The sequence below is a fragment of the Mustela putorius genome, unplaced genomic scaffold (assembly GCF_011764305.1).
Source record: "Mustela putorius furo isolate JIRA1106 unplaced genomic scaffold, ASM1176430v1.1 tig00003834_pilon_pilon_pilon, whole genome shotgun sequence".
NCBI lineage: Eukaryota > Metazoa > Chordata > Mammalia > Carnivora > Mustelidae > Mustela > Mustela putorius.
Window position 1 is genome coordinate 40,588,879 of NW_025421987.1, and position 16,355 is coordinate 40,605,233.

Genomic DNA, 16,355 nt, shown 5'->3' on the forward strand with positions numbered 1-16,355 from the left:
TATATATATGTGTGTTTTAGATTATATGAAGACTGAGAACAGTATACATAAGTGTCTATTTACATATTCATTTTTTTGAGAGAACGTAACCCTTACAATTATTAAATGCACATAAAATCTAAATAGCAAATATCACTTATATTGGTACAAGTCTGACTACGGTGTCCTTTGCTCTTATATTATTGGAAAAGAGAAGAGTTAGTAAAGAAATACAAGCTTTCCTCAAGCCCCTCTTCCCTAAAACACATTCCATCCAATCTCCTGAACTGGCTGGAATATCCGTCTCTACCCCCACCCCACCATCCTCTCAATGCAGTGGGAAAGTCGGTGGGTAATTGGGTCCAGATTGGAGATGTTTAAATATTCATGAGGCTGGCAGGGGACTGGGAGGGGGTGACTGTTTAGAATAGGGGTGGGGGCTGGGGAAATGATTAGTCATTGAAAGCTAGTGAACAATTCTGAGAAAGAGAAAGGGAAGAAAAAGACAGACGGGGGTCAAAGGGGGAGAAAAGAGGGGTAGAGAGAGAAGAGGAGAGAGCCCGAGAGAGGGAGAGGGAGCGAGAGCCAGCGAGCATGTGCGATGAGCAGTAGCTGTGGACCTTACAGTTGCTGCTAACTGCCCTGGTGTGTGTGAGGGAGAGAGAGAGAGAGGGAGGGAGGGAGAGGGAGAGCGCGCTAGCGCGAGAGAGCGAGTGAGCAAGCGAGCAGAAAAGAGGTGGAGAGGGGGGGAATAAGAAAGAGAGAGGAGGAAGGAGAGAAGGCAGGAAGAAGGCAAGGGACGATACAACCATGCTGTGCTGTATGAGAAGAACCAAACAGGTAGAGCTAAAGATTTTTACTTCTTGCTGTTGTGAAATTACCAGACGACAATATTTCCCTGTAAAGGCAGAAAAAAAAAATATTTTAACTGCTTCTGCTCTGCCCATGGTGCTCGCGTTTCCTTAGCATATGGTAACTGATGGTTGCATCCCAGCTTTTATTCCATTCTGTCTTTCATGCTCTGGTTGGGGAACGCTGCTACTAACTAGGGTGAGGTTAGGAAAAAAAATATATGCCTGTTTGGCTAGAAATAAGATTTGGGGGGTTCTTAGTGAATGCTTAGCGTTTTAGCTGTCTGGTTTTGCGGGTGTGGGTACAGAAAGGGGTGTGGGGAAAAGATGTGGACTCTACCTACAAGATGGGGAGGCAATCCTTTAAATTCTTTGCAAAAAGCGGGGTCGAAGGAATCCTATTCAGTAATGAGTGTTGCTTGTTCTGTCGTACAATTTTCTCACATGTGCTGCGGAAGAAGCCTTATTTCGTACATGCATGAGCTTTAAATGGGCGCAGGTATTAATGGAAAAACATGTGAGGATTTATTTATTTATTTTTCAATGAATGAATGAAACTGTGATTTGGAAGATTTTTTTTTTTTTTAAAGGAGATTCTAAAGACTACTGGGGCTGGGGGAGAAACTGGCCGTGTGGAGGGGGAGAATCCCCTTCCCAAGATCGTAGCCGATTGTGCACCAGCTGGTCGGAGGAGAGGGTGGACCACGCCCCTAGGAGCTTTGGGTTCCGATGGGACGGGAAAAACGAGCCGAGTGTTACCTGTTGGAAATCAGGTCTTTTCCCTTCTCCCTACCCTTGCACCTTTCCGGGGATTGTCAGTGACCGGAGATGGGCTAACATTTTGGATAATAAGCATGGTGACTCATTTTCATCAGAAGAGGGACACATACAAGCTTACCGAGAATCCACGTCCCTCTCTCCCTCCCCCACTACCCAGGTTTCTCTTCTATTTCAAATTGCTCACTTATTTCTTGAAAGACATTTTAGAAACTTGATTGGGCTGAGGGTGGGGAGGAATGACGAGTTCAGTATTCTGCAGCAACCGACAGTGCCCTGGCATTCTCCAAAGGAAGCTTTCAAACATTTATTGGAACATGTTTGAGTGATTTTGGCGAAGGTTAAAGAGAAAAATGGGTGTGAGATGTGGGTAAGTGTATGTGCGCGTGTGTGTGCATACTCGTGGGAGGGGAGGCAGGTCTTGGTCGAAAAAAGCCCTTTGCAGATTGATTGCCTTAGGGGTGGGGTGCAAAAGATAGGATTTGGGCATTATTCCTGTGCAGGTATTGGATATTGGGCAATTTGTAATACATTCGCTGAATCCGAAGGGGGTGGAGGGGAGCGCAGAAGAAACAGCCTGCCAGCTTTGCACATTTAGCCATCGCCCTGGAAGGAGGGGTGGGTGGTGATGAGATGAAAAAGGAGAGGAAGGGGAAGGGAAGCAGAAGCAGAGTACCAGAGAAGTGGATGGAAGGGATGGAGAGGCATGAGAAAAAAAAATAAGTTCAAACAAACAAACAAATAAATAAAATTTTCAAAGCAGCAGACACCCCAGGGTTTTGTGTGTGGTGTGTGTAGGGGGTGTTTGAAAAAAAGCATGTGGGTTTTACGTGTACCACTTCCCTAAACTGCTGTAGGGTTCCAGAGATTGATGCTTCCACGGGCTTATTTCTCAAACCAGGACATTTTCTTTCCTTGTCTTCCTCCATTCTAATCCATGAATGCAATGGACACAGGTGGCTGGGTTAAGCACACTGTCAAGGAAACGTTCTGAGGTTACCCCACTGGTGAGCCGAGGAAATAAAATTTAGGAAGGCGGAGCCCTAAGGAAGCCAATGCTATTCATTAAAAAAGGCTTAATTTGGGTTAGAAAACTATGCCGGTTTACAACTTTTTGCCACCCCATGTAGACACATATAAGTATACACACACCCCCTCCAACAAAAGAAACCAAGCATAATTTTAGAAAGGTAATTGAAGCTAAAAGAATTCCCTTCCCCAAAAGGGGGACAGCTACCTTCGCTTGGGTTCTATCTCACTAACAGTCCCAAGCGTTCACGGTGATGTGCAAAGTGATACAGCTGAAATTGTGTGCTTAGGGAGTTGTAGCAATTCACACGTGAATGTGCATAGCATTCGCATACTTCATGTACAACAGTCATGCATGTAGTCTGCACAGATCCCACATGCCCGCATGTGGTTTAGCATAAATCAGAGTCAAGAGAACTAAATGAAAGGTATGGAAATTATCATATTTGCCCATGCATTTGATACATGTGTACTTCTGTGTGAAATGGCCATGTGCCCTATTGAGTACTCCTGTGTCTCATTCACGTAAGTCAGGATTTAGGATAGCATTAAATCAGACAGAAGGAAATGGTGTGTTCAGGGCGTGGGCTCCACACTACACCGACTGGCATTTATATAGTGTGAGTACTTAAGTCTCACACAGGTTTCCTGCTTGTGGGTGAAATGATCCACTATCGTTCAGGGCAGAACCCGGTTGTGTTTATCCTTCTGCCATCTATTCATCATCCTAGTCCTTAGCAGGGAATAAAACAAGGGCAAAAACCTGCAAAGGTCTAAACTCTGCCACACCCATGAAATCCAGCAGAGACGTGGGAGGGGGCTGGAGGGACTGCACTTCCTTCCTCTTCCACTTGAGCGGCATAAAGAAGCAGTCTTGCTTGGATTTCTGAGTGGTAATACATGGCCAGTGGGTGAGAAGAAAGCGTTAATGATCTTTATTAGCCATTAATTACCACTATGGATTATTATAGCAGGAAGAAGAGAATGCAAGTGGGGTGGCGATGAGAACATGGTAAAAGAGTGGGCAAAGGGGAAATAAAATAAAAGAATCCCTGAGATTGTACTGGTTTCTGATTTTCAAATATCTTGGGGCTAACTTTAAATAGCTTAATTACCATGCGTATTGCAGATGATGAAAAACTTGCAAGATGTGATCTGTGTCCACAAAGCCAGAACACTGAGGTGTTTCCTTTGTTTAAAGATAAGGATTTTAAATTGTAATCCAAGTGTAAAGAATAGCAGTGCAAGCGAGGAGCCCCTTCATCCCCCACTTCTCAACCCCACCAACATCTGCTTTTTTCCTCATAAAACAAATAATTCTCATCTGAGAGATTGTGATCTGTGGTTTGGAATTCCAGCCTCACTGCGCCGTTTCCCTTGCGGTGCTGGAAAGGTGTGGAAGGATGCCGCCTTGCTGCCCGGTGCAGATGATTCCTCCTAGTGATAAATCGGATTCCTCCTAAATCTCCCTGAGCCACACCCAGTGTCACCCAGGGACTAAGTGAATTAATTAAATGGAGGCATTCTACTTAATATAATTGAAACTGTATTTTTTTTTTTAAATGGTGATTTCTATGACACATTTCCAAATTTAAACAGAAGAAAAAAATCACTTAAGGGCTTTTTTTTTTTTTTCCCTGCCAAATTATCTGGACTTGCAGAGAACCTTAGAAAATTCATGGTAAATCTAGAAATGAGTTCATATCTGGTGACTGTAATTCCTTCTAAACCATGCCAGGGTGCATACACAATGAGCCCAGCTCCCTCCGGCTGTCAGTGTGCAACCCCACCCCCACCCCCAACACCCAGGCTGAGGCAAAGGGGATAAGAAAATGTAGGGTTAATTTTCTCTCTTGCTGAGTTGGCAAAACTACAGAAACCTCCTTTCATGTTTTAGACCAAAGGGCTGAGCTCCAGTTCACTGAGAGGGAGAGTAGCCTGGGTCTCCTTTGCCTCCACCATGGTGAAATTGTCAGTGATTGCCTGGGGTTGAGTAGTCCACATACTTGAGTTTTACCTGACCCCATAAAGAAGGCGGGGGTGTCTTCCAGTCAACAGGCGTGCATATAGATTAACCAAATGGCCCCCTATTTCTCATTGATAGAGTAAGACAAGTCTAAAATCATCCTCTGATATGAAAGGAACATTTCAGAGGATGTGCATATGCAGGTCATCTCCAGAGAAGATACAGCATCTAATTAGTTAATTAATTAATCTGTTAGCTATCACAGAGGCATTCCGGCACCCGAGCATATCTGTTATCAATCAAGAAAGTGACTGTGGGCAGCTCTGCCTTCAGAATTTCTGAAGTGCATTTGGATTGCCTCTGCACCACTGTATTGAAGTCTGCTTAACATTCTCTGAGGTGCTGGGAAGAGCACTGTGCTGAGAGTCCTCAGGTCATGCTACTTATTCATTCTGCGATCTTGAATGAATCACATAATACTGGGCTTCAGTTTCCTCCTATAAGATGAAGACTGAAAAACAAAACAAACAAACAAAACAACCAACCAAACAAAAACCCCACCTTGCTGACCCTAAAGGGCTTTGGTAGAGATCAAACAAAATTCATATGAAGACAAAAATCAATACAAACGTAAGAAAATTTTCTCTCCGAGTTGTGCGATAGGAGTCTCGGCTTGGGATTACCTGTTTGTCAGGACGGGTGCGCGCGTCCCGTCTGTGAGCTGTTCCTTCTGCTCAGGTGTGTTTCCTTCTCCATAGCACTTCTCCTTCACTTTTGCATTTACTTTAATCACGCTTCTGTTCTCATATTCTAAAAAAGACACCACCTCCAGTGACTGGTTTCCATCTTACTTGATATCTGTTTGGCATTTTGTGTTGTGGTCCGTTCCTCTTCCTGAAATTCTTCCCTTGGCTCCCAGGAGAGCTGCCTTGGGTCTCCTCCCTCTCAGATAAGCTTTTCTCAGTCTCCCTTGCTGACTTTTTCTCTCTCTTCCTCTCAAATATCAATTTTCTCTCGTTAATGATCTTGAGCCTCTTCTTTTCTCATTCGACACATTAATTCTAGGTGGTCTCCTCCATGTTGAAAGTTTTAACCACCAGGGTGATTCCCCAACCTGTAGACTAGGTATCTTTCCTTGGTGGCTGATCCATGGATATCACTAGGTCTAGGTACTTCAGAGACACTGAACTCCTTAGGTACAAAACCAGACTCAGTGTCTTTTGTGTGGTACCGTTTAGTCTTCCTCCAATTCCAACCCTTATACTATAACACCACCTATCCAACTTCCAAGCTCTAGGGACCTGGGAGTAATCTAAAGGAAGTCCTTGCTTTCCTTCCTCACACCTAGATACTAAACTTTTTCAGTCTAGGTTAAAAAAAAAAAAAAAAAAAAAAAAAAAAGCTTTTGAATCCATCCTTTGCTTTCAACTCCATCACAAATAACCTGGTTCCGACTTTTGTTACCTCTCATCTGGACCAAGGCAGTAGCTTCTTGCTTGGACTTCCTATCTCCACCTTGCTCTCCAATTCTCCTTGCACAGAACACTACACTTATCTTTACCTAATGCAAATCTGGTCGTATTATTTTCCTTGTTAACATCTACAGTAGTCCCCTGTTAACTGTAAGCTAAAATACAAAGTTTTTGCCATTGATGACATGATCTAGTCTTACCTACTTTTCCAGTCCCATCTTCAAATACCTGCTCCTCCAACCTGATGATACCACATTTGTATTTCAGGCCTTGTTGCTTTTGCTCATACTGTATACTCTGCCCACATGACACTTCCCTCTCTGGCTGGAAAACTCCCATTCCTTCTGTCAGCATTAGCTCTTTGAAGCTGTTCTTTACCTCCCTAAGTTAAGTTCCACTTTCTTTGCGACCACGCTCTATTTTGTAGCATCACTATTAAATCAGTTGTTTTACTACATATTTATATAGCCCTTTTTTGGGTAAACTAGTATCTCTACTGTGAGCTGCTTGGGTGGAATCTTAATTTTTTCTCTCCTTTCAGGCCTATCACAATGTTCGGCACATATGGTAACTGGCTTTATCCGTGGATAATATGTTTCCTAAATAAATACACAGCCAGGTTGACAAACTTCCCATAAATTATGGAGTATCTAAATGCAGGCAACCACTAGTAGATTTTTGTTCAAACTATTGGCATCAAATTTTGAGATGAAGCTAATCGTCACTGATTCTTATTAACATATAAATATGACAATCATCAGTTTTTAATGAAAGCCCATTCATTCACAAAATGAGCCCATTTATATTGTGGTTCTCCAAACTACTGTAACTGGTGCTACCTGGAAACCTCCCTTCAGTGTCCTCCTCCCCCAGCAACCCGGCAAACTAGTTCACCCTCTGAGGTTAGCAGAGTTCCAGGTTAGACACATGGTTACAAGTCTTGGACTTCTGCTGCCCTTCCTTTAAGACTCCCACAGTGCTTACACGTGATGCTTTGCTCCACAACCCTTCCAAATAGAATTTAACTCAATCTCTTGGTACTTACTTGATTTACCTCACTGATACACAAACTTCCAAAAATACATGAAGTGTTGGCTTGTGCCTCAGGGTCTGTGCTCAAGAATCAATTTCACCTTCACTTGGGTTTCTTTCCTTCCCACTGAAGCATCCAATTACTCTATTCCACAAAGGGAAATCTCTCATAGAGGTAAAAGGAGGTTGAATGGTAAGTAGCCCCTCAAATGTCTGTTACATGAATGAGAATCAGATCAACTTTATCTTTCTTACATTTGAATGGACTGAAGGGATTTGGATTCTGAAATAGGCCTATTGTGGTTAATATAGGGCAAATTGCAACCACAGCTCTCCATGAAAATGCTCTTTGCCAGACTCTACGTGGTCTATTTTCTCTGACTGAGTTGGCGTGGCCTTGAGAAGAGCAGTAAGACAAAATGGTTTATAGCTTAAGTTTGTCTTCAACCACTAAAGTTGGGTAATGTTTTCTCATCTCCACACCTTTATTCCATATCTTGCTCATCGTTCTCAATCACTTTCAATCTCTTTCTTTGAGTTTTTCTTTTTTTCCCTTCTCAGGTCCAGGGAGAGTTTTCTGATTATGTAAGACCAGCCTATGCTAGTGTTTGAGGCATGAGGCTATGAAAAGAGAACTTAAAAAAAAAAAAAAAAAAAAAAAAGGGCTCCTTCCAACTTTCCAAAGAGGTGTTTTAGACAAAATTGATACTTTAAGCTATGTCTAGCACATAGTAGCTTCTCAATAAAAAATGTTCACTGAAGGAATAAAAGTAGGAAAGGAGAAGGGCCCCTGGGTGGCTCAGCTGATTGAACTTCGGACGCTTGGTTTCAGCTCAGGTCATGATCACAGGGTCCTGAGACTGAGCCCAGGTTAGGGCTTCCCACTCATCAGGGAGTTTGCTTCTTTCTTTCTCCCTCTGCCCTTGCCCCTGCTCGTTTGTGCTCTCTCTCTTTTTCTCTCTCTCTCTCTAAAATAAAAAATTAAATAAAATCTTAAAAAAAAAAAAAAGTAGGAAGGGAGAGATCATCATAATGGATAATGGGCCATTCGGGAAGATGTTTTGGAGCAGACTATTCCTGTGAGCTTATTCAAAGCTGGCTTTGTGTAAATGCATACTCAATTCGATTGGACCTCCTCACAAGATGGTTGTGGTCAAAGTTAGAATTCCCTTTCCTGTCTGCTGAGATCAGAGTGCCACACTTGCAGAGAGTTCTGGTTATAGTACGGGAGTGTGACCCTCCAGATTTCCTATCCTTAATTATTTACAGATCTTATTCTTTTAGATGTTCTTTGTTTAATGTCCTGTTTCATGTCTTTGTAGTGAGATAAACCCTTCCCCAGAGTTCTAGACCTGGCTCTGCCAATTGCTTGTCGTGTGACCTTGGGTAAGTAACTTAATCTTTCTGAGCCTCAGTTTATCCATCCATAAAAAGAACACTCCATATTTTGACTTGCCTTTTACTAGGTTGGTGTAAGTTTCAAATAAAGTGAAAAAAAAAAGTGTTTTGCAAACAATGTGTTTCTCAAGTGTAAGATATTATTGACTGAGGAATTCCACATACTGAAACCCAAAGTGTTCATGGTTCTATGTAAAGAAGTACCCTTGCTTTCTGTATAAAATACACATAAGTATGTGTATTTTATATATATATTCACATTCCCACCTCTCCTTATTCTCTACAGAAAAATAGTAACCAAGCTAATGGATGGGAGCATGGTATAGCTTTATCATTTCCTTGAGAGACTTTAGTGGCAGAATTTAAATAAGCCAATGTTCAAACTGTCATTCAAGTCCAAGGGTCAGCTCAAATGCATTTAGAAATCTCCACTATTTTTCTTTTTATCTTTTTCTGTTTAAGTCTTTCCTTCCATTTAGATTTCTTCTCTTCTGCATTAGCTGAACTGGCTGCTTCTCCCCCATCCCCATCCCCACCCCCACCTCACTTCTAAACCAGGTTCTCAGCACTCAGATTACCAGGCATGCTGTGCTCACATTCATCACATGAGGGCCCAGTCAGGCAGAAGAATAGGAATGTGGGGCCGGTGGGAGCGACTGACAATGGGGATGAACCCTGATTGGTGGAAAGCAGCATTCAAAGATTATCACCTGAGCATCATTTTGATACAATTTAAAGGTTCCTCGATGCATCAGGAGTTAACCTTGATCAGAAGAAGCGATACGCTATCCTGAACCTTTTCCAACCCAACTCTAATGCTATACATAATCTTCTAAACTCTCAGGATCTCTACAAAGGACATTTCAGTTCTCCTGTGTCCCTGATTGATAGACATAAATACCAATTTAATAAAAACAAATTTATCAAAGTCTCATATAGACAGTAGAATTTTGCAACCTAAATAATTTAATTTTTAATATATGGATAATATTTGAAAATATTTTAAAGTGTAGTAACTGGATCAAGCTTGTCCGGGAGATTCTGTTTATCCTAGAAGTAAAAGTCTAACATAGGGAAATTAATATCATGTTTCTTTTGGAAAATCTTTCATATATCAGGCTTATATAGAATTTAATAGAAAGGCATATTAACTAGAAATTTCAAAATAAGCTGGTGTCCAGAGAAAACAATCATATATATTTTTTTAAAGATTTTGTTTATTTATTTGAGAGAGAGAGACAATGAGAGAGAGCATGAGCAAGGAGAAGGTCAGAGGAAGAAGCAGACTCCCCATGGAGCTGGGAGCCTGATGCCGGACTCCATCCCGGGTCTCCGGGATCATGACCTGAGCCAAAGGCAGTCGTCCAACCAACTGAGCCACCCAGGTGTCCCCACAATCATATATTTGATTATGTTTAGAGTTTATTAAGGGTCAGTATCACTCCTTAATCCCTCACTCTCACCACTTCTCTCTCTCTGTCTCTGTCTCTCAGTCTGTCTCTCTGTTTCTCTTTTTCTCTCTCTCTCTCTACACACACACACACACACACACACACTTCTATTATTTATGTGTATTTTGATGGGGTATAAGTAATGGAAACCAACTTTAAATCTATAAAAGGAACCTCTCAAAGGAAAACTAGATATCACACAAAATTAAGAAGTTGAATAGCCAAGCTTATAGAAACCAGAGTCAAAGTGGGAACCTCAAGAGAGGAATTCATAGACTCTATTTCTGGAGACCTGAATTTAAAAGACTCAGTTACTAATAACCTTAGCTTTTGTATCTCACAATTCAAAATTCTAAGTGACAGATAAATATATGTGTTTGAGTGAGTGTGTGTGTGTGTATGTGTGATCTGTTCATATTCAAAGAGAGAGAGGATACAGAGAAAGAACTAGAATGAATGAATCTGATTGGTTCTTCTTGGATCAGCTAGTTACCAATAGACCAATGATCTCTGATGGGCAGAAGGGCCAAGTCACACTCCAGACACAATTTCTGGATGCCCACACTTGTGAATTTAGTAAGAGAGTAAATTGGCTGAGAAGGAGTCTCCTGTGTATATATATATACATATATATGTATGTATATATGGGTATATATATATGTATATATATATATATATACATATATATATATGTATAATAGGGTAGCCAACCAGATCAGGAGGCACTTACCTCAAATGTGGTGGACACTAATTTTTCCCATTGGTTGCTTTTAATTTTTCCTGTATTGCGTATTCCTATTATTGGTAGGGTTATCACCCTGATGATTCAAAAAGGAAGCAGTCATCACACAGACAACTGATCCCATAAAAAAGAAAGGTTAGGACAAATCTTCACAGCTGGAATTGATAAGCGCTGGGTTTTCAAGGTCTTCTTGGAACTGAACTCTGGCAGGTACTATCTGTCTAAGAGGAATACTAGTTACAATGTAATCTTGCTAATTTCATATAGGGTAGCTTTGCTCGAGTTTTTATTTTTTAGTTTTTGGGATCCATTTCTGCAAAAGGATGGGCAATAATGGGTGTAAAACATCTCCCTTGGATTTATATCAGAGAAATGCTACCCCTTGATATTAGTCATCTCATTTTGAATGTCCTTGAATTAATTCCAGCAATAATCATCATATTTATCTATTTTTAGCAAATTGGCACTTTCTAAAATATTGAGCTGTTGTCTCCATATGCACCAGTTTGCTCTAAATGTAGAATTTTGGTAATTAGCCTTACATCCATTATTTATAATCTCAGTTCCAATAACTATTCAGAAAATGTTATTTTTAAATGAGAATTTGAAAGACCCTAAGATCGTTCCATTAATGACCATATAAAAGAACTAGATGAGGAAAATAAAAAATAAATTAATTAAATGATCTCCAAAGGTTAAGCAAAAATGGGCTGCTTCAGAATCTAAATCTAAATGGATTCAGAATCCAGTAGCACAACTGGTCTAGGAACTGGCCTAGAGTAGGAGCTGTTAGAATGCAAATTCTCTTCTCAGTCTTTGTTTTGGTTCAGAAACCAACTTACCTGCTTGAGGTATAAGATGAGAAGTAAAATCTAATTACCAAACCAGGTTCCCAACAGCTATTCCAAAGATGCCTTCCACAGTTCCATCGAAACTCCAGTAGAGGCAATTGTCTCCATTATTTACCTCCCCACCCCGCCAATCAAAACAGGATTTCTTTAAAAATAAAATTCTCAATTTCTAATAATCAACTTGCAGTTAAATTTCTAGGTACATGTCCTATTGAGGGCTGCACGATTTGGCTATCCAGACACTCACATGTAGGGTTCTAGTGGAGGAAGGGTAATAGGCATTGGGTATGATTTGGTGGACAATGCATGGAAGGTCCTTTCTCTTTAATAAAATCACTTTTAACAAGGTGTAATTTTATTTGAGAAATGTAAAGTAATTGTGAGACTTTATAAGTGACCCATCATCAACTTCCCCATTTCGTCTTTACCCAGGCATTTGGAGAATTTTTTCTTCCAAAGTTTTATTGGATTATTTCTAAAAACTTCTGAGATTTTCAAAAGGAAGGAGAGCATGATATCATCTCATTTAAAAAAAAAAAAGTCGCTTTTTCTTTAGTCGGATCCGACGTGGGGGTTTGGTTTGTTCAAAGGTATTTTGTTCTGAAGAGTACCTTTTGCGATCTTCCCTTCACCTTGCCTTTCAAGGACTTGTTTACTCAGATCACTTGGGAAAGCTACTCTGGAGAAATCAGGTTGGTATTTAGTATTCATTTGAATAAGTCTTTCATGCTAATATAAATTCAGTGTTCCTCATGGCTTTGATTGCCTTTGATTGAAAGACACTGGGGTGATAGCTTTTGATAACTCAGCCAGATTTGTGCTCCATACTGAGAGCTGTATAGAAAACATGAAGACTTAGTTTCTTGCATATTCTTTCTTCCATCTTGAAGTTCATGCCTTACACCTCTGGGGTGAAACCAGGATAGAGGAGGAAATGAAGATTACTATAATTGAAAAGGGAGGAGGAGCTATAAAACAGAATTACTCAGTTTGGAACTGGGCCATAACCCTTTAGTAAAAACTGTCATGGGAACTTTAATGACCACAGATGGCTCCGACTTCAGATGGCTTCTGAACTTCAGCTGGAAGATGCAATAAGCCCACAGTAAGACCAAGAACATGTGTCTTCAGGAAAGAATCTAGGAAGTTTGGGCATTAGTATACTTAAGTGTGTTCAAGCACATTAAGGACCAAATTCAGGTTTATCCTCACTTATGTGGGAAGAAACTATTGATTCTTTTCTCCTACTTTTTTTTTTTTTTTAAGATTTAATTTATTTGAGAGAGAGCGAGCAAGAGAGAGCCAGACCATGTGCAGGGGGAGGAGCAGAAGGAGAGGGAGAAGCAGGGTCTCCGCTAAGCAGGGAGCCCGACACTGGGCTTGATCCCCGGACCCTGGGATCATGACCTGAGCCCAAGGCAGATGCTTAACAACTGAGCCACCCAGGCACCCAAAACTTGATTCTTGACTTACAAATGCCAATTTTGTCATCAGAGGTATTGTCCTATTTTATGCAAGACTATATCTTTCAATACTTACGGTTTTTCTGCAAGCCTCTCCAATTCTATGTTATCATTAGTAACATTGGAAACTGGCTCATGAACAAACTGAAACTTATTAAATATATTTTATCAATATTGTTCGACGGAACTTTGGGTATATTGTAAAAATCCATCCATAAAGAACCAAAGTATAAGAACCATAGGAAAACCAATAGAAAATTTAATTTTCTTTTAATCAAGATTTTCAGATACTAGAAAATTTTTTTTCTTTTTATTCTTTTTTAGTGCCTCAGAAATTCTCATGTTAAATTAATCATCTTCTCCCTAGATTAGAGCTCTGACCCCTCTACTCTTGATAATGTCTTTGAGAGATAACAGCACATTCCCAGTTTCCCAGCTCATAACCTGAGAATAACTGATTAATCTTCCTTCCCTCACAAAAGCCAAAATATCAGCTACCAAATTCTACTTGCGGTATCTTTCACATCTGTCCTTTCCTTCTTCTGCCAGCCTTTTTCAGCCAGCAATCTAAAAGACAACCAAGATCTAAGGCCCATGATTATACATAATGAATTAACCTCTTTCCTATGCATCTAGACGGGTACTAGAAATACAACATCCTTGTGAGAATGGAGAAGATCATGACTCAAGGCATTTATTTATGTTTTGTGGTTCACATGAGAAGCCTCAGGTGAGAAAGGCTGGAGAGTCACCAAAATTCCTTGCTTTTGGCATTGACTTTGCACACTACCTTTGGTTAATCTTATATTTCACTCCCCTTTTTTTCCAAAATGTCAACGGTGTATTTTTTTGTTTACAGAGTCAATTCCAACTTATTTATTTATGATCGTTTTTAAGGGCTACTCAGAATCCGGAACCAGTCTCCTATTCTTGCCTTACCTTCTACTCCTTCTGCCATTGATTAGGCTTGTGGATTTAAACAAATTTAATCTTTCTCGATTGTCATCTCCTTTAATATAAAACAAGAATATAAGATTAAGTTGTGTCTAAGGCCTTCCAACTTACAAAATAACATGTTCTGTAGCTAAGCTGATCCCCTGCTTTGGCATCCTGTTCCAGCCTGACTTAATATGACTTTAAGTATTCATTTGCCTATACTTTTGTTCACTGTCATTCCCACTACTTGCTAAGACCCCTTTTTGCCTACTTCAGTCCCACTGAATCTGAGTCCTGAACCAAGAGTTATCTCATTTTGATGGCCTTTCTGACTACCACAGTTCTCTGTGACTTCTTCCCCTCTTAGATCTTCAGTAGCATATACCACCTGTCTTCCATATTAAACAGAGCTTCACTGAATTGACCATGTGCATTTATATGTACCTGATTTCTCCCAACTAGTTACAAACTCTTTGAAGGTAAGTTATCAAATTCAGTGTCTAGTTCAAGAAACACATACCGATTGACATCTTGATATCTCCTCTTCCATAGCTCTGCATTAGACTCTGAGGCAGTATAAAATACGAACAGAAGTCTCAGTAAACTCTGGGAAAGACAAGTGGAACTATCTGATCTTGCTGGGACATCTGAAACCATGAAACATGTCTTCTCTCTTGAATATCTTTACTTTCTTGGCTTCCATAATGCCTGTTTTAGCTGATTTTTCCTCTCTTGCACCTTTGGTTGCATATTCTTTATCTCCCCGCCCCCCTTGGCTCCTCTTTCTCTACTAACTGAAAAGTTGATGTTACCCAGGCTTTTGTCCTTATTCCTGCATGTTCTTTCTCAGCAGAAGCTCCATGAGTAATCTAATTCCTACCCACAACACCTGCATGGACTAGTGGGTCTCAAATTCTCTAGGCTTTTCAATCAAACCTACCTAATGGGGTCTAGAGCTTTATACCTAATTGGCCCATAGAAATCTTTTCCTTACAGTCAACAGGATCCCCAATTTCAACAAACCTTAAAGATCAGTCATCATTTCTTGTCCCCAAATCTCTTCTTTCTTATCCAGTCATTTAAATGGAAACAGAATCCTAATTCATTTCTCCCATCTCTCTTTTATCATTAGATGCCACTATTTTTTCCAGTTTTTATAAGTAAAAAGCCCCTTTCATTCTTCCTTTCCCTCACTCTCTACCTCAAAAATATGTCTTGGCTCTGTCCACTTTTCTCCATTTCCTCTGTCATTGCTAACCCATTCATCTCTCATGGAGACAAATGCAATAGCTTTGGGATCCTGGTGGCTTAGTTGGTTGGGCATCTGCCTTCAGCTTGGGTCATGATCCTAGGATCCTGGGATTGAGTTCTGTATCTGGATCCCTGCTCAGCAGGGAGTTTGCTTCTCCCTCTGCTCCTCCCCCCAACTCAGGTTCTCTCTTTCTCTCTTGCAAAATAAGTAAATAAAATCTTTAAAACAAACAAACAAAAAACTCAAATGTAATAGCTTTCCCTTCTAATCTCGTTCCTTTTAACCTCAGTCCCTTACAATTGTTCTCTCCTCAGTAGCTAGAGTGGTCCTTTATAAAGAGTCTATCAGATCATGTGACTCACTTAAAAACTTTGATAGCTTTTAAAGTTTTTTTTTTTTATTTGACAGAGATCACAAGTAGGCAGAGAGGCAGGCAGAGAGAGAGGAGGAAGCAGGCTTTTAGACTGCCTGGGTGGCTTAGTTGGTTAAGTGTCTGACTCTTGATTTTTTCTCAGGTCATGATCTCAAGGTTTTGAGATCAAGCCCTCATTGGCTCCATGCTGGGTGTGGAGCCTGCTTAAGATATCCTCTCTTTAGGGCACCTGGGTGGCTCAGTCAGTTAAGTGGCTGCCTTCCACTTAGGTCCTGATCCCAAGGTCCTGGGATGGAGCCCTCAGGCTCTTTGCTCAGTGGGGAGCCTGCCTCTTCCCCTGCCTGCTGCTCCCCCTACTTGTGCTTGTTCTCTCCCTTCCCTTTCTTTCTGTGTTGAATAAATAAATAAAATCATTAAAAAAAAAAAAAAGATTTCCTCTCCCTCTGCCCTGACCTCCCATATACTCTCTCTCTCCAAAAACAATGAAAACCAATAAAAAAACAAACCAACCAAAAAACAACCATTTAAACAATTTTTTTTAATTTATTATTTTTTTAAAGATTTTATTTATTTATCTGACAGAGAGAGATCACATGCAGACAGAGAGGCAGGCAGAGAGAGAGGAGGAAGCAGGCTCTCCGCAGAGCAGAGATCCCGATGCGGGGCTCGATCTCAGGACCCTGAGATCATGACCTGAGTGGAAGGCAGTGGCTTAACTCACTGAGCCACCCAGGCACCCCCAACCAATTTTTTTTTAAAGATTTCATTTATTTATTTGACAGA

At 40.6% G+C, this 16,355-nt stretch overlaps 1 protein-coding gene across 1 annotated transcript in view; it reads left to right on the forward strand.

Annotated features, from left to right (window-relative positions):
• Positions 1 to 521: 521 nt before the first annotated feature.
• Positions 522 to 16,355, forward strand: part of GAP43 (growth associated protein 43) — a 101,884-nt gene continuing 86,050 nt past the window's right edge. The window contains exon 1 of the mRNA XM_004761397.3: positions 522 to 819. Within this exon, the coding sequence (XP_004761454.1) occupies positions 790 to 819 (30 nt within the window). The 5' untranslated portion in view covers positions 522 to 789. The remainder of the gene's footprint in view (positions 820 to 16,355) is intronic.